At 41.2% G+C, this 23,392-nt stretch overlaps 1 protein-coding gene across 2 annotated transcripts in view; it reads left to right on the top strand.

Annotated features, from left to right (window-relative positions):
• Positions 1-11,613, top strand: part of LOC131683819 (F-actin-monooxygenase Mical) — a 167,137-nt gene extending 155,524 nt beyond the window's left edge. For both annotated transcript variants that reach the window (XM_058966180.1, XM_058966173.1), the window contains one exon: positions 8,431-11,613. In XM_058966180.1, the coding sequence (XP_058822163.1) occupies positions 8,431-8,436 (6 nt within the window). In that variant the 3' untranslated portion in view covers positions 8,437-11,613. The remainder of the gene's footprint in view (positions 1-8,430) is intronic.
• Positions 11,614-23,392: the final 11,779 nt, after the last annotated feature.

The following is a 23,392-nucleotide window of genomic DNA, read 5'->3' as shown; positions in this document are numbered from 1 at the left end:
GTCGAACGAATGAAAAAACTGCGGAGTCGATTGCCACCGAAAATCTGAGGATAACAGTAACAGGGCAGATGATTCCTAGAATCGTCAAAATATACGGCTGTCTATTCCACTGCTAGCTGTATAAATCTTTCCCATTAGGCAGTGCCAAAATTGTTGGCGATGTGTTGCCATGTGCAAAAAAAAAACGATACCAACAGATACCGATGCAAAATTAGCGGCAGGGGGCACAAAGAGGCATATTGTGAGGATGCCACCAAATGCGCCAACTGCGGAGGTGACCACCAAGAGAATACAAGAAACGGAAAGAAAACGACGAATCTTGGAGGTGATGAGGAACAGTCAAGTGCCGTACAAAGTAGCAGAAACTGGACGCCTGAAGCTGTCCAACCGATTTGCCGGATTGGAAGAAGAAACAGGTATTGAAAACACAGACTGAACATCGAATCATGGTGTGAACAGAAAAGGTAGAACACAACGACACAACACAAGATGATAGAACCAACAAGCAGACTCAAATTTGTTGTACCTAGAAAAGTTGACACAACACCGAAGATTGGAGCAGGGGAATTTCGCGTGTGGAAGTCCTGTCAGTCCATGCTTCTACAAGCTGCATAAAGTTTTCATCTCCAATATAAGAAAAACCAGAAATGGAAGCTCCTCAAATAAAAATTGGCAGGAAGGTCACCAAAACAAAAACGTAAATAGAGATAGATCCGCTAATCCTCGAGATAGCAAACACCATAGAGAAGATAATCAACAGAAATACTGGGTTACACGGGTTGTAATTTTATACTACAAAACAAACATACGCATGGAGACAAGAGAAGAAACTTTGCTTCTTGTACATGAATGAATCTGGGAAAAAATGGTGCCACTATCTCGATCTGAACACAGACGAAAAAAGAATAGGTCCTGAATTGAATTCGTTCAGGACATACGCTCACCAAGGAACGGTTTTACCGATGGGACTGAGAGACGGACGACCTTTGCGCAATTTGTGAAGTCCAAGAGAATCTGCAGCACCTACTGTACGAATGTCCAACATACAAGGCTTAAAGTGCAGAATTCAACGTCTTGAAATATTTTACACCACCCAACAATATCCAACAACAAAATATAGAATCAGAACTAAAGTAACTAACATACTGTGTTAGAAAAACAAAAATCCAAAACATTGAGCGAAACGATCAATTTGAAATACAACAGCAAATCAACATCGAAACAAACAACAGTAAAGTCCGCCCTGCATATACAAAGTGTGCACGTGACGGTTTTAGACGTGAAACGACACAGCAAACAAAGTAGTACCTAACTGCTTATGACCATCGTAGTAGAAGATAAAACAGAAGAAAGAATGATTGGGATATTTTTGGATTTAATAGCGTACTTGAGACGATATGTGCCGATATTAGCGGAAGTGAGTGCTCCGTTTTGAAGGCTAATGCGAGAACATGCGGAATCGCGCTTGTAGTTTGGTAAGGACGATGAGTACAGACCGAGAAAATCGCAGAATTTGGCGACTTCGGCGCAGATAAACTGCTTAGTCACAACGTCTCTTATCGCTGGCTCGAACCGGTTGGCGAGGACTATTGTACCTGCTTCTATATCCCAGAGTATTTCCAAGACTTTTATGATTGTTGACACGTACTGGAGGAATTACAAAGAATTTATTTTCTCCGTGGTGTTTTAGTTCTCTGCTAGCTGTGTGTAATAAAATGAAGTGTTTTGTGGCTAGTTGTGGACGAGGTCGGGCTGCGCATCCTAAGCTGAAAATTACTTCTACCACCAGTTACTTCAGGCACCGTTCGATACCTTCCAACACCGTATGGACACCTGATAGGGGATCGTACATGTAGATCTCGATTTTGATTATTTCGGCTGCAATCGGGTAGTCATCCTACTCTTCATCGGCTAACTGTGCCAGTCGTAGCGTTGCTTGGTATGGAGTCGATGCTGTACCATAAGTGACAGTTTTCAGTTCCCATACTTGTAACGGTTGCGAAGAAGCTTCTCGCCAAAAGATGCGCTGGTAGTATTGATGTTCAGGTTCAATCCGATTCTAACAGTACATTTTGAAGATATCTCTCGTGAATGCTGTTTTGTGGGTGCCAAGGTGAAGCATGATTGAGTACAGCTCGTTTTGCACTACAGAACCGACGAGGTGTACTAAGCTAGATTTAATGGAAACGACTTCGCACTGGCATCGAATATCATCCGACATTTTCGTGCTTCGAGGGGTACAAACTATCGTCATGTGGCAGGCGGATCATCTGATTGAGTTACTGGATGGCAATGGTCGAGGACCTAGTAATCTCAGATGAACTCGATGTATTGCGTCTGGAGGTTCTGGTTACGTATCAATACCTTCCCTAGCATCAAAATTTTCTTCAGTACGAAATCTTGGCAGTCGTCCAACTTTCCAAGCTTTTTTGACACGTTGTTACAGTAAATTATGTAATCTAAATGTTAAAAGGGAGGAATTTGAGATTAGTGTGTACTGCGGACTGCGCATTTGACAGCCCGCTTGAAAGCAAAAGGGCTTAGCAATTTTTTTTTGAAAACATCCCCGGAAGAACGGGTGACGGAAAATAAAAAGTAGTCAGTCTGGAAAAAAGTCGACGGAGAGCGGTGGTATTTCTCCCCGACGGGAGGCGTACAAGGAAAAAACGCTACGAGTGAGAGAACGGTCGAGGTCGGGCCGTAGTGCGACCGCTATTGCAAAAGTGGCACCCCTTTTTCCCATAAAGGCGAGATTCGCGCAGCAAGTTTCGTGGTGGACGGGAGTGAAATCAGGTTGGCCGAAACGAACGCGCACGTGTGCCAATTCTTGCTTCGGTCGGGTCAAAAGGCTAGTTTTTTCCATCCCCTTTTGCTTGGGTCTGGTCGCAATCGTCCTCGTGGTCATCGGTGTGATGAAAATCACGGAGATATTCTATCCGTGCGCTCTGCGATCGGGAGACAATTTTGATTATCGCCAGCGACATCAACAAAACTGCGCTCGTGTTCCCGAGACCCGAAAAAAGCGAGATTCGGAAGTTCCGGAACTTTCGACGAGGCCGAAAAGCGTGTTAGGTCGAGCAGCATTGAACGGGAATTGACCTCGCAGGTTGCAACTAGTTTGTGCTATCATCGAACGCAACTTAAGTAGAGAAATGTTCAAAGTGAAAATAGGTTTAAGTTAGTATAGTATTTCAGTCTGTACGAAAATTTATTAATTCGAAGACAATATATATTAATAACGGCGGTGAATGAATCGACGCAGTCAAGACCGTCCCACCTGTCCATCAGCCGGCCTCGTTATGCAGGCGCACGTATCGGGAAGAAGGACTGCCAACCACGAGACATCACAGTGATCTGCTGGGTCCCAAGATGACCCACGAGATATGATCGTCAATTTGATTTGGGTAAAGAGAGCCATTTATATTTTTGCTACAACGTTTGACTTTCCTGTCGAATCTCGTTAGTATATGAACAGACAGACTACTTCTCTGGAGAGCTTGGGGATGTCCGTCAATGGTTTCGACTTCTTCGATGGAGGCCACGTTGAAGTGGTGAACTGGCTATTCGACTACAGGCTGTTGGAACTTGAATCCAGTATGTGATTTCACAGTTCTCCGGAATTTGAGTTCTGGATATCAGGAACTTAATGGTTTATTCGGAACTTGCAAGCTCTCCCTGTCGGCTGTGAGTTAAATGGTTCAAGAAAACTGGCATCGGTATCGAGAAGAATGCTTAGCAGCAGCTAGTAGATGAATAGGAACTAGAAGCACCAAGAAGGGTACCCTGCGAAGGTAGTTGTATACAGATGTAAGTCATTATGATCAGCAGATCCAGATCGGTTCACGTCTCGGCAGGGGACGATATTTGCAACAGACCTGAGCAGGTTTGTTATACCACGATGGTTGGACAGCAAACAAGAAACAAAAATCACGGGAAAACACGAACGATTAACTCTAAATAAAAAGCAAGCTCACAACCGCTCCTAAAGTAATACCTAAAGGTTACCCCAGAAGGATGAGGCTTGGGAGGAACAAGTCAGCAGGCTTACTACAAAACCCCTGCAGTAAGAACCCGACACTACCACGAGTCAGTAGGAAGTGGTGTTTGTTGAAGTTCTTTTTCGATAACAGACCGGATTTCTTGAACTGAGTCGACAATTGGTAAGTACACAACACTCGGCTCTCCAAGTCTCGGAAAAGATCTTCAAAGTTTGGGGGAAGCCGGGAAGTTGGCAAGAAGACTCTAGTTTATCGTTTCAAATGTAGTATCTGTGGCCTAAAATAAGGTGGCAGATGATGGAATCGACGACTGCACGATATACTAATACCAATGGGATTCCGACAAAGTTCAGCTGAACCATGTTTGTATACAAATATGTTCGGTGGAATAAAGAATTATTTTCTCCATATTTTACCTTTTTAGTTCCACCCTTTTGGGGATTATGCACGCTAAACAAACTACCTTCATCCCTCCTTACATGAATAGCATTGTGATACAGTAATGAGAAGAATGTTTGTGCTCGCTAAAACAACCATTTTTTCATGGATCATTTTATCGATTTTTGTAGTTCTCATTTCATCGAAGGGATACTTGCGAACGGACATGCTGAAGCCGCTGAAACTTTCCGTGGATGTGACCTCCAATACGTCGCATGGGATCCTCCGGAGCCAAGTCCCGTCTAGGCAGAAACACGCAGTAGAAATAGACCATAACCTCAACGCTTAGCAGTCTTATCCTCCGTGGCCCAAAAAGCCCGTACGTTCCAGTCTTCCCTGGACAGTAATAAACCGATCTTAGAAACATTAGGACCGGGTAGTCAGCTTCCCGGCAGCGGCCATTGTAGCGGTATACAGCTACATGAAATAAACATCGTAGTCAGCAACGAGTGTTAAGGGTTAAGAAGATGTGTGTTCCTCTAATTGTGATACAGTCAAATAACTTGAAGCCCTTCGACGAGTCTTCGAGCTATCCATCGCTACTGGAATATTTCGTACTTGTTGGCCCACGTGTTTCTGGTTCATAGAAAGAGAGACGAATCGAACATCGATAATTATCGAGGAATTTCATGTAAGAGCGCGGTATCCAAACTATTCGAGCTGGTTGTTTTGGATCCTATTTTCTTTCACTGTAAGCACTACATCGCAGACGACCAGCATGGTTTTATGCCTAAACGATCGACAACGAGTAACCTGCTCTCATGTATTGGATGGATTTGCTTTGACTACAAGCCGATGCTATTTACATTGATCTATCCGCGGACTTCGACAATAGCCAAGCTCGGTAAACGTTCAACTTCGCTGGTTTCGTTCCTATCTCGCTAGAAGGCAACTCGAAATCAGCATTAGGAACTATTTATCCGCATCATTTTGCGCTACATCCAGCATCCCGCAAGGAAGTCCCCTCGGCCCAGTAATTTTTCTTCTCTATTTTAATAACGTTGATATCAAGCTACAAGGATCACGCCTCTCCTTCGCCGACGATATGATTATTTTTTGACAGATACGGAATCGAACTGATACCGATTTTGTTTTTTTCAAAGTGAACTGGACAGCTTCAGTACGTGGCGTGATCAGAACAGAATGGTTCTGAATCCGAGCAAATGCTCAATCGTCACGTTTGCGCGGAAACGTCATCCGATCCAGTTCAATTACCGTTTGTTCGACTCGAGTATTCCAAGACACACCCAGGTCAAGGATCTTGGAATCATCTTGGTCTCGGCGCTAACGTTCAAACCACATACCATACATTGTGGACAAGGCATCAAGACAGGGTTCATTTAAACCGCTTTATTAAATGTTCGCTCAACGTTAGAATATTGTACTACCAGAATAGGTTTGATAGAATCGAGACTGTCCGATGCCGGTTCATACACTTTGCCCTTCGACATCTCCCATGGCGAGACAGATTTCAACTGCCGAGCTACGAAAACCGTTGCCAGTTGATTTGCCTCGATATACTCAGCATCCGGAGGGAGACTGCTCTCGAACCCTATTCGTTTCGGACTTACTGTCTGCCATACTGGATTGCTCTATAATTCTAGAACGCCTGGATCTTCAAGCCCGCATTCAAGCACTACGTAATAACTCTCTTCTGCAACTACCTTTTAGGAGAACCAACTACGGTCGCCACAGCGCTGTTACCGGTCTTCAGCGAGATTTCAATAGAGTTGATTTACACTGGACTAGAAATACGATTAAAAATAAGTTTTTGTCTACGCTTTAAATATAATTATGCTAAGAACCACCATTGGGGCAAAGGGGTCTGTTGGATACGACAAATGGTCGGTGTTAAGTCAGACCGGACTAAGTCGCAAAACATTAAAAAATGAGATGATAGCACTGGATAAAGAATTTCGTCAGCTGCATTCGACTTTAGCCTGATTTGATATATTTAACAATTAACAAGACTTATGGCAAAAATAAATTTCCAATCATAATGTAAAGGATGCGGCGATTCAAACTTTAAACTCGTTTTTCTCGAAATCAATAGTTTGTCACTTAGTCCTGTCTGACTTAACACCGACCAAATAATCAAATAAACTAGGGAGATACGAGATTTGATGTTGAAAAATAGTATTTCCAGAACCGCAGACCACATGAAGCTAACCAAAACTGGTATACAACTACATTGACCAGGAGAAAAGGCTTTTCGAAACTACTAAAAGTAAAAAATACTAAAAAGTTTAACGTAATCGAACTGGAAACGAAGCTTGACGTTATCGCAACAGAGGTGAAACGTTTTTCACGCATGGTCATCGGTCTAGAGGACAGATCTTTGCATCTACTTCACTTTGCGAAAGGAATTGTAAAACCTCCAGGACTTCCTATCTTCAACATTAGGTATAGTAAGATGGCGCTACGAACTGAGACCCACTGATGTGACCCAGTTTTACCGATACCAACGGTTTAGACATAGAATGCGAAATCGTCATCTCCTCTCACTGTGCGTCAAGTGTGCTGAGAAGCATCTTTCAGCTGAGTTCCCAAGAAAAGCGAACGTGGAATATAGTGACAAGAACGAAACACGTGGATTGATAAAGTTTGCCAATTGCAGTGGTCAATCTACTGCAAACTATCGTAGCTGCCCTATCCGTAAGAACCACGTTGAGAGGTTGGCGAAAATTAGAACAGAGAGTCGGTGTCTTGTGTCTTCTCCACGTTCCAACCAGGGTCGCCCCAGAAGATCGACTGCTTTTCCGTCAGAAAAATTATACACCCAGGTGCTGAAAAATCCAGGAAATACCACAATGGATCTGCTATCATCGATCGAATTTATATTCCCTGGCGAGAGAAATGTTTGGTCGTTTTACAAACTGCTATTACTAAACACGAGCACGTACGTCGAAGTTGCAGGTATTTCGATTAGCATGGCGGATGTGATATGTGATCACCAACTACTTCCCTGCTGCTAGAACACGACCAATTTGGGAACAGTTATGCGCATAGTGGCAGCAACTCACCCCTCAAATTGGGACGATTCCAGAGAGCATCGGAAAATTTATAGCGCATCGCGAAGCAAATGTCGGAAGCAGTGGAATGGAAGGAAGGACATCGATCCATAGTAAGATTTTTTTGTCTAAGACAGAAAAATGACTTCTTTCACACCGACAATTTCACAATCGCTTGAACCATTTTTACAATTCCTTTTGTTGTGCTAGTAATTCATAATCGCAGTCACGAAAAGCGAAGTAACTGCCAGCATCATCTATCACTTGGCGGAACAATCCAAAAAGAGATTATCATATCTTATCGAATCTATAGCTGTATCACAGACCAGTGGATAAGATTGAATTTCAGTAATTCTCATTCAAAACACTAATGAAGCGAATAACGAGAACTTTATTTCATTCCCCATGTCACCTGTTTGACTTTGTTCTTTGCCGTAACGTGAGCAGCTTCGCGAAAGCTGTAAAGCAGAAGATGGTAAAAGTAACAACATCTAGCCCTGATCTCACAGTCATGTCATCAAAACACGAAATTGTCATGTCATCAGGAAATTTCCTTCTAGTCACCAGGTGACGTGACTGTGAGAATAGAACCCCTGATACTTTTTCGGATGTTCCAAGGACTAAGTGTTAATACTATCTTGAATCCATTACCTAGTCCAATATACATGAACTAAATTCATAATTTTGTAAATTGTTAAAATATTCATTATGGAATGTTTGTGATGAAATTAGGTACACAATTTTCAATCATTTTATTACCATTTTATTACACTTACTTTTATTTAAAACCCTAATCTTAAATAGCACCTTATTTTCAACTGTTTTATTTTAGTATTAATTATAGCTTAACGTTTGTATTTAAGTGTGCACTATTTTCAATAAAAAAAAACTTGAACACTGATAAACCTGCCTGATACATTTTTGCCAGACAATAAAATAAACCGATGACCCGCTAATCTCTAACATTTCAACTTCCTTTTCAGATTTAAGAACAAACAAACAAAACAAACATTGTGATCTATTAGCAAACCCAGCTCAACTGTACTTTTCTCCAGTGGAACTGCTGTATATAAGACAAAAGTATCGAATTGGTCGCGGGCCATCCCCCGCCGTAAGCCGCCGACGCCGCCACCGCCGCGTGTTAAGCTTCGCGTAGTAGCATTAGAAATATTTTTGTTTTCGCAGGAAGACGACTATCAAATAGTGAAGAAACCTTCGATCAAAGTTAGTTAGCAGTTAGACCCCCGTGGACAGTGCGGAGATAGTAAACCAACTTGATCAAACTATGAACAATTTTTAGAGCTTCGATTAGTTTATTTTTTTATACTTTGTTGTATAGCTTTATTATTTTATACCGTGTTTCAATTCTACCGTGTTTATATAATTTATTGACAGATATACTTTAGCATGACAGGTTCTTTTTATTGCTTATCCAATGTCTGTAACTGTTAGCAGTACATAAAGTGTTCCGATAACATCGTGCTTCTTATTTTTATTTAGTTTTTGTAGTGTCGACCCCGTATAACACCGTGCATACCGCGAAGGATTCGAGATTTGTGGTTTGACTACGATTGTTGAAAGATGCAATGGATGCAATAAAATCGACGGTGCATTCGGCCATTGAAGCAGTAAAACATTAGTATCGTTTCCAAGAAAACCGTTTATACGTAAAAATTGTTGCCCTAAAACGATTGTGGAGATAAATTATGAGTACGATGAGATTTTTAAAGCAGCAAACATTATTGACACAATCGAAATTGGAAAATGTTATATCCACAGTTTATAGAGAACAGTTGCGCAAACAGTGAAGTCAAAGAAAGTCTACCTATCGAGCACAATTGGAATCCATCTCTGATACCTCTGCAGCAAAGCTGGATTCTAATTTAGCTCGATAGATAGACTTTTTTTGGCATCAAACTCTGCACACTCTTTGCGTACCTTTGTAGACCTTCGGTAATATCTAGCGATGGCATGATGATAATTTTTTGCTCTGTTTCGATTATACGAAATTTTGCTTTCATGCAATATAAGTTTGAGAGCTTTGAAATTTTAATTTTTCTCTTATTGATTTACATTTTATTTACACTAAATTTGGGCCATTCACATGAAGCCTTCGATAACAATGCGTTAAATACTTTGACCTGTGACTTCATCTGATAAATTATAGGCCATTAAATTTTCGTGTGCTGTTTTACCGAGTGCCTTGGTAATTCGACTATTTTTTCCTCTAGGGTTGCCACCTCTCCGGGTTTACCCCGCTGACTGCGGTTTTCAGGGGCGATTTCCGGGCCTCCAGGTTTTATATCAAATTCTCTGGGCCTGGTAAGATACCGAATAATTTCAACTTTCATAGTACTGAATTTATTTATTTCAGTATGTTCCTTTCGATGATAGCGCTGGCTACTCCAGCGAGCGGTCCTTGATTGTTGGCCAGTGAGGAAAGCTTTACCGTTTTGTTTAAAGCTTCTCAACGACTGTGGTGACGAGTAACTCCCAACAAATTTCGGAAGACACTGCAGTGTGCTTCCCACACTCTGTCGCTTATCTGATGGTTGACTCTTCTTTTGCTGTTAGCTGTGGCAGAGAGCAATGTTCGATCGGCTTACCCTCCACAGCGAGAGTGGCTGGTACTTTTGGATTCTTTGCGGTTAGCCGGGGAAGTGAAATTTTACACCTATCTAAACCGACTAAAAACTATACACGAACGCGAAAAATGTTTCTTCACAAAGCGTAATGTGAGGATGAATGTGAGACTATTTTAATGTGTTTCAACCAGTAATAAATTGATACCTTGACGAGTTACAAAAGGAATGGAAGAGTTTATAATTGGTACCTTTCGAATCAGTAGGTAATAAATACCGATTAAAGTGCTCTAAAGTCAAGAGAAATAGATTGAAAACAATTTTCTGTCTGGTTTCAGCCTACATTCAAGGTTTTTTGGAGCCTATCCCAGGACAGAAGTGGCAACCCTACCTTCTACCTATAAATTGATGGTGCTAGTTGCGATTCGCCAAGTCACAATTTAAGCACTACGAAACAGTCCCTCCAAAATGCGGTTCTCTTCCCTAAGCTTTAACAAATTTTAATCCGTCTCTAGATAGTACCATTTTTGCAAATTTAGCTTTTTTTCTGTTTCGATTTCATGTTTTATTTGCAAAGCACAATTTTTGGACGACAAAAAGGATACAATTACATTAGATAACAGTTTAGGGAAAGCTCTCAGTCGATAACATTTTTTTTTCAAAAATTCGAGCCTGCGGTTTCTGTTTTGAGTATTTTCAAGCTACTAAATTGAAATGTGTATAGGTTTTCATTCTAGGACAACTTTTCAACCAGACAAAAAAAGATCGCGCAAATAGATTCGTTCTGACAAGTTTGGACATAGTAGTTTCTCCGGTAACTTTTACAGTATTACATATTTTTATAAAGTAAACTTACTAAATTTTAAAACTAACACAATCTATATACGAGTAAAAAGTGACAAGGGATCATGGAAAAGACTCTAAACAACAGTTGAAGAGATGCAGGTAATAAACAGTGTGGAAATCATCTCCGAATGATCCTTAACAGGACACACGAAAAATTGGGTTGTACTTTGAGTATAGTGATACGATTAGACGATGATGAGGAAGAAGAAAGAAAAAAAACTAAATTGAGAGTGTTTAACAGCAGCTCATTGCAATGGAATTCTGATACAGGAAAATTTAATGCGATCAATCGGTAAGTTTGCACTAAATTGAGTTCGACGAGGAAACATATAGTGAATAGTTCAAGCATATAACCTTCGATCTGTAGAAAGAACTACAAGCAAACAAAAAAAAAACGATAACGCGAGCAATAGATGTGCGATTGAAGAAGTCATATAGGATACAAAGATAGAGGAATATTTTTATGCGTTCGTGCGCGCCTTCTCGGAAATTAATGATAAATTAGTGAAGATAAGAACAAACACAACTTCGTGTGCAGTACAGCAGTACTAATAGAAAGTGCTGCATAAATATAGAAATAATCCAGGCTAAATCATTGAAAAAAACGGTTCCCATGAGTATATTTTGAAATCGCTAAAAACTAACCGAATGAAAATAGTGAAAAAAAATGACACACAGAAATCAAGAAAGCTTTAAGAGATTTTGAACAAAGAATAAACAGTAAAATATAATAATTTACTCAAACTGGTTTTTATTGTGATAAACAATCCGAAATGCTATAATTTCTCAACCGATATATTCGTAACTATATTCGTAACTCATGGCTTTTCAACATTGATCCGACGATTGGAAGTTGGACATTCAACTGTCGGAAAGTTGCGATGATAACTTGACTAACGCAAATAGAAATTGTTTCTATGCTAGATTAAAATAATTTCCAGTTCAACTTCTCCAACATGTTTCAGTTGGGTTAGGATAACGGTCTATGCAATTTTCTATAGGAAAATGTGGGCTCCATTATAGGAACAGAACAATCTGATGAAAATTGGCTATAATTGCGCTGAAAGGAAAATTTTAGGAACTAGATTCATAGCACTGAATCGAAAACCTTTTTTTGTTTCGCAGTCTTTCATTCAACATTGCAATCTAATTCAATTCAAATTGTATGCAATGATACAATTCAAATTTTATAGCAACTTTCTATGTTTTGATTAGGGGTGTCTTGTAAATCGCTTTTTCACTACAAATCAATCCTCAAATTGATTTCGAGACCGATTGAGCCGGAGTTCTAAAAGAAATTTGCCAGAGCTCCATTATGGTTAGATTTCACCAGGGATTTTGAGCACTTATTATATTTAAGGGTGAAGTGTACTCGGTAGAGCGTGTCCGAGAATCAAAACCCTGTCAGTATACGTGTAGAAAAACGTGATCAGCTATGCCTCCGTTTGATTCATATAAAACATATATGCCAGTTGCAGTTGAAAATCGAAATAGTGAAAATGCGCCTTTCATTTTTTTATAATAAGAAAATAAAATTAAATTAGGAATAGTCGTTCCATGATATAAATAATGCGTTAAACATTATTTATTCATAACACTATTCATTCGAATTTCCTTCCTTTTGTAACACGAAGAAACTACAGAGGGCATATAGAATCCATGCTTTCTATGTAAATAATTTCCCGAGCAAGGGAGGGGGGGGGGGGGGGTAGAGGGGTTACCAACCGTCCTTATTCTATAAGACATGTTCAAAATTCCGTCGCCTTTATTTTTTTAATGTCCTTCATGAAATCTATCTGATTAAATTTATTCCAATAAAATGACTTAGGGTCACTGTGCCCTAATTCATCTTAGCACCTCTATTCATCCCATCCATTTAAACACATTAGTTAGAGAAGCAAAGATGTTGATACCTATTTAAGTGCAATCCAATCAGTGTAAGCCGAGTTATCAGCGAAATAGTGTGACATCTGTGGTAGATTAGATGACTAATGAGATGAATAAGGGCACGTCTACCCTACATGCTTATCCTTTACGACGCAGAGCAACGAAAGGTCATGGTGACTCTGCTAGAAAATATTTAGACAAAAAACTCAGTATCGCTAAACTACTCACTAATCGAAATCTGAGATGCTCCTCTTTTATATGAGCGTAACTTTGAAATGTTTAGAGGGGGTTGAGAGCATTATTTTTTTTAGCATTTTGACGATCAATTTTTTGTGTATTTTTTTCAATCTGTAGCTCAAAAGAGATATCTCCCTTTTAGGAGGTTTAATCAGTGAACACACACTGTCAGAGGAACAGACTTGGAACGTTAATGAAAACCTTCGAAGACACCATGTAGCCAGTTTCGCGTTGATAAGTAGGTATCTTGAAATTTGCAAATCAGAAAGTTTCCTTCAATTTATTTTTCTTTGAAATATATTTTTGCTCGGGGTTCTTATGTAATTGATATATTATTTTTCCTGATTATACATCATATTAACATGATTTAATTAATGAATTAATATATTGTCTTCGAATTAATAAATTTTCGTACAGACTGAAATACTATACTAACTTAAACCTATTTTCACTTTGAACATTTCTCTACTTAAGTTAAAGTCAAAATGATAAAAAACGCTATTGAAGAGCTCACAGCAAACATCTACCGGGTTATTCTGGCCGTACTGCGTGCGATGAGTAGAGCGCCGAAAGAAGTCCATTCTCCGCAGAGACCTACCAGGAACGTTGAAGTCCAGCTGAGCGAGAAGCAAAGGGCAGTCAATGTTGTCAGCGAGAAGATCGAACACAAACAGTCGCTGCAGACAAACTCTCCTGTTTCGTAGCGTAGGCAGGTTGATAAGAGCACAACGATGCTCATACGGTGGTAGTTCAAATCGATTTCGCCAGGGAAGCCGTCGAAGGGCATACCGGACGAAGCTCTTTTGCACCCGTTCTATGCGATTAATGTGTACGGTGTGATACGGGGCCCAAACGATAACTCCATACTCTAGAATGCTGCGTACCAGACTGATGTACAGTGCCTTCAGGCAGTAGACGTCGTTGAAATCTTGGGTGTTTCGTTTGATGAGTCCTAGTACTGCAAAGGCTTTAGCAGTAACTGCATTGAAGTGTTCGATGAAACGTAGCTTGCGGTCAAGTATAACACCAAGGTCCTTGATTGATGAAACTCGTTTTACTGGGGCAGCGCTCACTGCATACTCAAACGTAATTGGCGAGAGTATTCGTGTGAATGTGATTATGTTGCATTTCTGAATGTTTATAGTCATTCCGTTTCTATCACACCAACTCATGATCTTATCTATGTCCATCTGAAGTGCACAACAATCTACCAGAGTTGTTATGATGCGATAAATTTTCAGATCATTTGCGTACATCACCTTGCACGATGTCAATTCGCTGCAAATGTCATTCACAAAGAGCACGAAGAGAAGAGGTCCAAGGTGACTCCCTTGAGGTACACCCGATGTGATGTCGAATGGGTCTGAAAGCACAGCTCCAAGTCGCACAGATGCACTGCGGTTTGTAAGGTACGAGAAGATCCAATTGGTCAGCCAGTCCGGAAATCCGATTCGGCTCAACTTTTCAACAGCTAGCTGATGAGGAAGGCGATCGAAGGCTTTGGAGAAATCTACATACACTGCATCAATTTGTTGTCGTTTCTCTAATTTATCAATCAGCGTTGACACATAGCTCATTAAGTTCGTCGTTGTTGAGCGCTTTCTAACAAACCCATGCTGATCTGTAGTGATGATGTGTTTTACTGCAGGGTAGAGAATATCTATCAGCAATATCTGTTCCACAATATTCCGCCACGACACTCGGTCAGTTGCTGCTTGTCTCCAACCTCTCAGGTGCCCGATACTCGCCAGGTTCTGCTCCACTTGGTCCAGCCACCGGGAACGCTGCGCTCCTCTCCGTCTTGTACCTGCCGGGTTGGAGGTGAAAACCAACTTGGTGGGGTTGTTGTCCGCCATCCTCACAACATGCCCCGCCCACCGCACCCTTCCAGCTTGAGCTACTTTCCGGATACTTGGCTCACCATAGAGTCGCGCAAGTTCGTGGTTCAACCTTCGCCTCCACACGCCATCCTCCTGCACACCACCGAAGATCGTTCTCAGCACCCTTCTTTCGAAGACTTCGAGTGCTTGCAGATCCTCCTCGAGCATTGTCCACGTTTCGTGCCCGTAGAGAACCACCGGTCTAATCAGTGTGTTGTACATGGCGCATTTCGTGCGGTGGTGAAGCTTTCTGGATCTCAAAGTTTTGTGGAGCCCATAGTAAGCACGACTTCCAGAGATAATACGCCTTCTAATCTCCCGGTTGGTGTTATTGTCCGCAGTCACCAATGAACTCGTCGCCGTTGATCGTAATACTACTGCCCAAGCTTTCCCTATCGCGATCGGTTCCGCCAGCCAGCATATACTTCGTCTTAGACACATTTATCTTCAGTCCTACTCGTGCTGCTTCGTGCTTCAGTCGGGTATACAGATCTGCTACCGACTCCTTGTTTCTACCGATTTTGTCCACGTCGTCAGCGAAGCACACGAACTGTCCGGACCTCGTGAAAATCGTGCCCCACTCTTCGCATTACCCCTTCCAGCGCTATATTGAATAGCAGGCAGGACAACCCATCGCCTTGTCTTAGTCCCCTGCGTATTTCAAACGGACCCAAGAGGCCGCCCGAAATTTTGACACAACACCTTACACCATCCATCGTAGCCTTAATCAGTCTTGCCAGCTTCCCAGGGAAGCCGTTCTCGTTCATCATTTTCCATACGCGGCTTTAAAATCGATGAACAGGTGATGGAGGATTTGCCGTATAGTAAAGATTTGGTCGTTTGTTGATCCGCCGTTGCTGAAACCGGCCTGATAACTCCCGACAAATCCATTTACCAGCGGTGATAGGCGCCGGTACAGAATCTGGGATAGCACTTTGTAAGCGGCATTTGTCACTGTGATCGCTCTGTAGTTTTCACAGTCCAATTTGTCGCCTTTCTTGTATATCGGGGTGATGACCCCTTCCTTCCGCTCCTCCAGTAGCTGTTCTCTGTCCCAGATTCTTTCGATTTTCACCTTGAAGAGTTCCGCACCTAGACCATCCTTACCAGCTACCTTGTTGTTCTTGAGCTGTTGAATAGCCTCGTTAACCTCATTCATAGTGGGCGCCGGAACATCCCCGTCGGCTGCGACACTGACATAAACGTCCTCCTCGAACGCCCGATTGTCCGCCTGCGCACCATTCAGATGTTCATTGTAGTACTGCCTACACCTTTCGACCACCTCACGTTCGTCCGTCAAGATGCCACCTTCCTTGTCTCTACACATTTCGGCCCGCGGCACAAAACCGTTGCGAGAGTCATTCAGCTTCTTGAAGAACGCCCGCGTTTCCTCTCTCTCAGACTCTCCAGGCGACGCTTTTTGTCCTGAAAAACACGACGCTTCCGTCGAAATGACTCAACGTTCTGACAAGTGGCTTGAAGCAACATCGTCGCGCGTGCTGCATTCCTTTCGTCTAATATCTCTTGGCACTCGCCATCGAACCAATCGTTCCGTCGACTCCTCTGTACGTATCCCAGGACGCTCTCCGCAATGCTGCTTATGGCTGCTTATGGCTGCTTTAGTCCTGGTCCAGCAGTCCTCAAGGGGAGCATCAGTGGCAGTGCTGCTTCAAGATGCTGCGCGTACGTTGTCACGACGTTGGTTTCCCTCAGTCGGTCCAGGTTATACCCCGGCGGGCAACGGTATCTTACACTGTCCACTACGGATAGTTTTGGACGCAGTTTAACCATCACCAGATCAGATAGTGGTCCGAGTCGATGTTAGCACCCCGATAGGTCCTTACGTCGATAATGTCCGAGAAGTGCCGTCCATCAATCAGAATATGATCAATTTGCGTCTCTGTTTGTTGCGGTGATCTCCAGCTGTATCGGTGCAGGAGGCGGTATTGGAAGAAGGTACTCCTTATGGCCATGTTCTTGGAGGAGGTGAAATCGATTAGTCTTAGGCCCATTCTCGTTCGTCTGCTGGTGGGCGCTGAACCTTCCAATTACCGGTCTGTATTCCACCTCCTGGCCAACCTGAGCATTAAGGTTGCCGATTACGATTTTGACATCATGTCTTGGGCAGCGATCGTACTTACGCTCCAGCTTCGCGTAGAATTCGTCCTAGTCGTCATCGCTACTTCCGAGGTGGGGACTATGCACGTTAATTATGCTGATGTTGAAGAAGCCCTTGATCCTCAACCTGCACATTCTGTCGCTGACCGGCCACCATCCGGTCACACGCTTTTGCATCTCCCACACCACCATAAAAGCTGTTCCCAGCTCGTGTGTATTGCCGCAGCTCTGGTAGATGGTATGGTTCTCGCGAAAGACTCGCACCGTAGACTCCTTCCAACACACCTCCTGCAGTGCCACAATGTCGAACTTGCGATCTTTCACTATATCGGCAAGTATGCGAGTGCTCCCGATAAAGTTAAGCGACCTGCAGTTCCATGTCCCAAGTTTCCAGTCTCTTGTCCGTTTCCATTGCGTACGTCTGTGCCAATTTTGTCCATCTTGTTGAGCTTCCTGAGCATTTTTATGGGCGGCTAGCTAGGCCTGCGCCAACCTTGCAGTAACGCTGAAGGATCACGGGAGGAGAGAGATTTGGGCTAAGCGCTTATTTAAAGGCGACGCTGGCTCGCCTTGTCAGGGCTGCTTTAGGGCATGTGATATTTAAGTCTAGAACATGTAGGGCCCACTACCTCGTCCTACCAAACCCGCAGTCAGTCCCCGCTACTGGATCGGGTCGCGAATCACAACTAGTTGCTATCGCGACTAAGCATTATCCACCACGTATGACCCGCCCGGTTGCTTGCAGCTCAGCTTCCCACATAGCGTTCCTGCACCACCACGGGGCCCGAAAAAGAAGAGGGGTATACAGAATGCAATTGCCTCTGTACAAAATGGCTCCAGTATTCGATCAGCTTCTAAACAGTTCAAGGTTCCGTTCGAAATATTACCTGCTCGTGTGAAAGAAAAGTGTTCGTCATCGATGAAAGCGCGTCAGATATTTCGAGTGAATTAACAATAAAAGTTAAAGTAGATAATCGAAAATAAACATGAGTGCAAAAGAGAAGATAAAAGAATCCAAAAATTCTACGAAGCGCAACAATGTTAGCTTTTTTTTCAACATTTCCATTCACGGTTTTATGATTTTTCACCTCATTTGCCACTTCCTCATTTTCTTACCTGGATTATTAATTTTATTTTATTATTCGTGTTGAACCGCTGATTTGCATTGTTTTATTTAACCTCGAATATAGTGACCTATTGTACCACCAGATTTTAAAGAACATCGATAAAAAGTACCTTCGCCTTATTGAATTTAGCTTGAAAAATATTTAGCCATGCATAAAATCATTATTGGCAAAACGTTGCCAGATGTATAACCTTTCCAGCGAGTGCTTGTTTGTCAAAATCATTGCAATAATACCATCGCCAAAAAATTGACCTTCTTGACCCCTCTCTACTCTACCCATTATTTGGGTTAGTAAGAATTTTGCTCAACCAGAAAACGCCATCTTGAATTTTTAAATAGTTTCAAACATCTTTTTTCATCGTCTACTTTTCAAGTCCGTTTCAAAAATACCCATATTATTAGGGTTATCGAGAATATTAACAAACGAATTTTACTAAGAATGTGAAACGAACTTTTTCACGAACGAAATCCCAAATAACAAACTTTTATTTTTACGAACCAATTTAATTTATCAAGCCCCAATTTAATTCGTAAATGGAGTTTTCAGTATACTATAATGCTGTATTGCTCTTTAAGTAGTGTTTCGAACTTAGTGTCTATCTGGTGGTCAAGTCGATCTGACAGATACTGATGAGTACTGATAATAGAATCAAATTTATTTCTTATTGTCTTATTTATATTTAATTTTCCTACTTCACTGTTCGAAATTTATGAAGCTATTCTTAGTTGATGCATCATTGTATCGTGAATCACACAAGGAAACAATCCCAAAAATGTACCTGAAATAACCGAGACAGCATCCAAATACTTGAATAAAAGTGACATCGAATTACGAACCGTGAAAAGCAGATGGATTTTCAGCACTATTTTCGAAAAATCTGTTTCATTACGATATGGTGATAAAAAATAACAACGTGGATTTTTTTTCCATGCAAAAGACCTCTCGATGATGAGGATTTCAGGACATGCTCCGATTAATCACAACGGATGGTATACCTAGATGTGTGTTGCTATACGAAACCAGACTACTAGATGGAATTCGACCTTTTTTATACTCGAAAGCATATGAAAAGACAACCAAAACATGTGTCCCCGTACAAATAGCGGCAATGCATCAATGTCGGCAATCTTTCCCAGATGAAACAATTCGAGGACCGCCACCAACCACCACACTCATCATCACGCCTAGTCCGCCCTATTTAGACCCCATACAGCGCAACATATCGATCTGTGGAGAAAGATTTACAACCCGGCAGATAGCGACTGCTACCGTCCAGCAGCAGCCGTTACCTGTCGAGTAGAGCAGCCGAACTAATTACCCGCAATAAAGACAAATATTCGAGTTATCATTCGTCCGTTGATTACTTTATGTATTTATCACAGCGCCATTATTAGCATAAATTGTGGTACCAACAACCACGATAAAGGTGTCGTCCAGCAAGAGACAGCTTTTGCCTTGCAGCGACGTATGAATGAAAGTTTTTCCCGCGCAGGAAATTTCTGGCGTGAGGATGGGTACTGGAAACAAGCGAAACAATGAATGGTCGCTCTTCGCACGTGTTTTCGCGCCCCAAAAGCAGTTCACAATGTCCTGTTTTGAATAAAACCTGGAACAATTTTTATCGGATCAACTGGAGCCGGTACACTATTTCGCTCTCGTTCTAAGAACGGTCCGACTAGGGTTCCATCGGAACGCATGCGTATCGCAACTGACGGCATCCGGCGACCGTTGGACGTTTGCTACATGCTGGCAGTTCATCGGCAGCGCGTGGAAGTTAGGACCGATTGTTTGAACGGATTGGCGCCCAGCTGGAGTGCGAAATTCTGGATTGTTTAGTTTACGTTTGGCCTTTGACCGGTGCTGGCGCGAATCGAAACTATTTCCTCTGGTTAGAATTTAAGAACTGAACTCAGTAGTGGCAGGACACTCCAGTAGACTCCAGTAGACGGTAGAGTTCAAGAACATCTGTTTATTCCGTGACCGAAGCTTGTTGATGTTAGTAGGCTGGTTGTTTTTTCTGTGACAGAAGTAGTGAATTTCTCCACGCGAAATATATATCAACGTCGTTGTATCAACTTTGCTTAAGCTCTGTAGTGAATGTAGATTTAGATAGGATCTAGTATCCTTACCGTAGAAATTTTTCAACTGCCAACGTGACAGCTGGTATTCGGGGAATGCATTCCGGAAAAAAGTGATTCGGTTGTTTGAAATTTAACATGTGAATCGTGTGCCGGTTACTATTACCATAGATTGGAATCGCTGGAACGTGGAAAACAAACAAACTGATTCATTGGAGTTGTAAAAAAGAAGAAATTTGGACATATTGCAGCTGAGACAGTATCTAAACAAGCGAGAAACGGCAATCTAGTATTCATACAAATATTGACAGGACAAGTGACTGCTGGGTGGTAGCATATTACATACAATATGGTCTAGTAGAAATGTGAAATAATTTCGTGCCGTCGTGCGAGATATGATCTCCAACAGTGTTCGGCAGATGTTTATTTAAATGTAGTTTCGGTGGAAGGGAAAGTGTTCGATTGTGTGACTATCATAACTGGCTTGACATACTGGAAATTATAAGATCGTTAGTTGTGCTTGTGGGAACTGTGTGTAATAAACAAGGCAAGTAAAAACAATACGCATTTTCTATTTTCAGTAATTTTACTAGACCTGCTTTTCTTATATGTGTGCCTATGGAGCCAAGATATTTTTCAAAGAATTGAATGTTTAAAATATGAGTTAATAAATGTTCACTTTTTCAGCCAACAATATGGGCATATGATAAAGTGACCAATTGTCCCGGATTCACCTAATTAGCCTTATTATGATTTAATGGGCTTGTTTCGTTTGGCTAGACGTCCCGCATTTTACAATATGCTAATTTTATTCCAAATCATCACATGTACAGAGTATTGTTCAAAGCACTTGTATTACATGTTTTCAGTTGTGGTTCCTAATCTCCAAAAAGCGTTAGGAATGTAAAAATTGAGCTAGTTTATTCTGATTCAAATAAAACCTTTGGCGGCTACTAGTACGAGTCAGCTCATGAATATTAACGAAATGTTTCTTAGTCTAATAAATAAAGTGCAAATATGTTGAAAACCTGATTTCAAAGTTAAGTTAAGCCAATGTAAGAGGTTTGTATCGTGCCTATGACCTTCCCCGCTCTTTGCAAAAAGCAATTAATCAAGTTTGACGAATTCAATGTCCATTTTGTGAAATCCATTGAGAGCTACCAAACATTTCAAATTTTCGAATTTTCCAAGTTATCCATAGTTCCTACCCGTCAAAAATATTTTAAGATGCCTAATTAGAGACCCTGTCTAACCAAAAGTACTCACTTACAAAATGCTTATTATGAGCAGGCCTATCTTTCAAATTCAAGGGCTTCTGAAATTGAAAGTGTTTCATAGCTTTTTGTGAAATACTTTTAACAATATGGAAAGGATGGAAAGTCTCGAAGCTATGGACTATACGATACTGATATCGAATTGTTTTTCACAATCACAACATTCACTGAACAAAATATTCTCCTCAGTCGTACAAAGGCAAGTTGATTCATGAATCATATTTTTGACGGTAAACAATACTGATATATCTAGGAAGAGAAGCAATAACGAAGCCTGTCTCAGCACTGTTGCAATAAATAGTGATCGGGTTAATTATGCAGATAAAATTAACTTTTCTAGGCAATACTCCCACGGCCGGCTGTTTGGAGTTAAAATTGCCTCTGTTAAGAAAATATAGGATACTCTCGGTAGTTGGCTACCCAGAGTTTACAAACCATCAAAAACTAAACAAGATCTTTTCTGTTTTCAAGTGATCGTGTACTCAATGGCTAACTGTGTTTTACAAGTCGCACCACTTGCTTAGAGCGCAGTTAGCGCAGTAGATAATCAGCAGTTCAACATGAAATCAGTGTGCAATCCTCCAAAATCATCTTCACAATGCAACGCATCGTAAGATATACAGATATATCTATATCATAAGTACTTTTACTCTTGTTAGTGTACAATTTCGATTGATTTTGTAAACTTTAAGGCAATATTGTGAATCTTGAGAAATTTCTTTGAGCATCAAGATAATTACAGCAACACACAGTTTAGAAAGTTACTTTTAATAAAATTAATCGTAAAGCTCTAATAAACAAACTTTTGTGACTTAGTGCTTCGAGTAGGTAGCTGACACGATTGCCCTTCTACTTTGGTTCACTCCCGTTTACTAGCTCATCTGGCGTCCCACAGGGAAGCCACTTTAGCCCACTACTGTTCATTTTATTTTTCAACGACGTGGAAACTTTACTGGGTTTTGGATGTATGCTCGTATATACCGATGACCTGAAGATCTATGTGATATGCATTTTGTAGAGGACTACATTCAGTTGCAAGCTCTGCTCGATACGTTTGTTGACTGGTGCCAACAACGTTAGTCGTCAGCATCTGTAAATATATCGTAATGTACCTTAAATTTCCCAATAAGATTTGATTACCATAATAATGATGCTATTCTGAATAGTGTGGATCAATTGACAAGGCACAAGCACGCAACCAAACGGAGGGGCTATGGGGCTGAAGCACTCCTCCGAAATTTTCAAAAAATAGTTAAAGAAAAAACAAAGAAAATGTTCAAGAAAATTGTTATTTCCAATACTCAAAAACATCAGTTGCAAAAATCAGTGTTCTTTATGTTTCTGCCAGATCATCACAAAGCGAACGACAAAAACAATTGCTTTTATATTGTATGCCTTGTCTGAAGCACAAAAGAACGCGTAACTTTAATTACCCTGGTGATCTGTCGAGATGAGTCAGTCGCAGAAACAACAAGTGGTGCTTCGGTCAAAGCTATTAAGTTCCGGCAATTTAGCCTAAACCCGAACATTCGTGATGTGAAACATTTGCTGAAGGTGAAAATGGAGGTTGGGCTTACGTAAGTTGCCTTTCTATCATGTGAGGCACTCAGTGGTGATAGCGTCCAATACTTTTGTTTTTAGGGGTTTCACCACTCTAGCACACGAAAAAGGCATGGTTTAAAGTGAGTCGAGATCTTGTAAAATGGGATTTATAATACTAGTTATGAAACACAAACAATTTTTTTTCAAATAATTTTATCACAAAATGGCAGCATTTTTTTGCATGCGAGTGGTTTTGTAAAGCGTCAACGGCCGGAAATCTATCTCCCGTAATTCTTAATCAAGAGCTGGAAACTAAAGCTTTTTCGACTTCTTAAAATAATAGAAACCGACGTACGTGTTTTCGATTAAATCAC

Source organism: Topomyia yanbarensis, chromosome 1, assembly GCF_030247195.1.
Source record: "Topomyia yanbarensis strain Yona2022 chromosome 1, ASM3024719v1, whole genome shotgun sequence".
NCBI lineage: Eukaryota > Metazoa > Arthropoda > Insecta > Diptera > Culicidae > Topomyia > Topomyia yanbarensis.
Note: the sequence above shows the minus strand (reverse complement) of the source record. Positions and strands in the feature narration are given on the sequence as shown.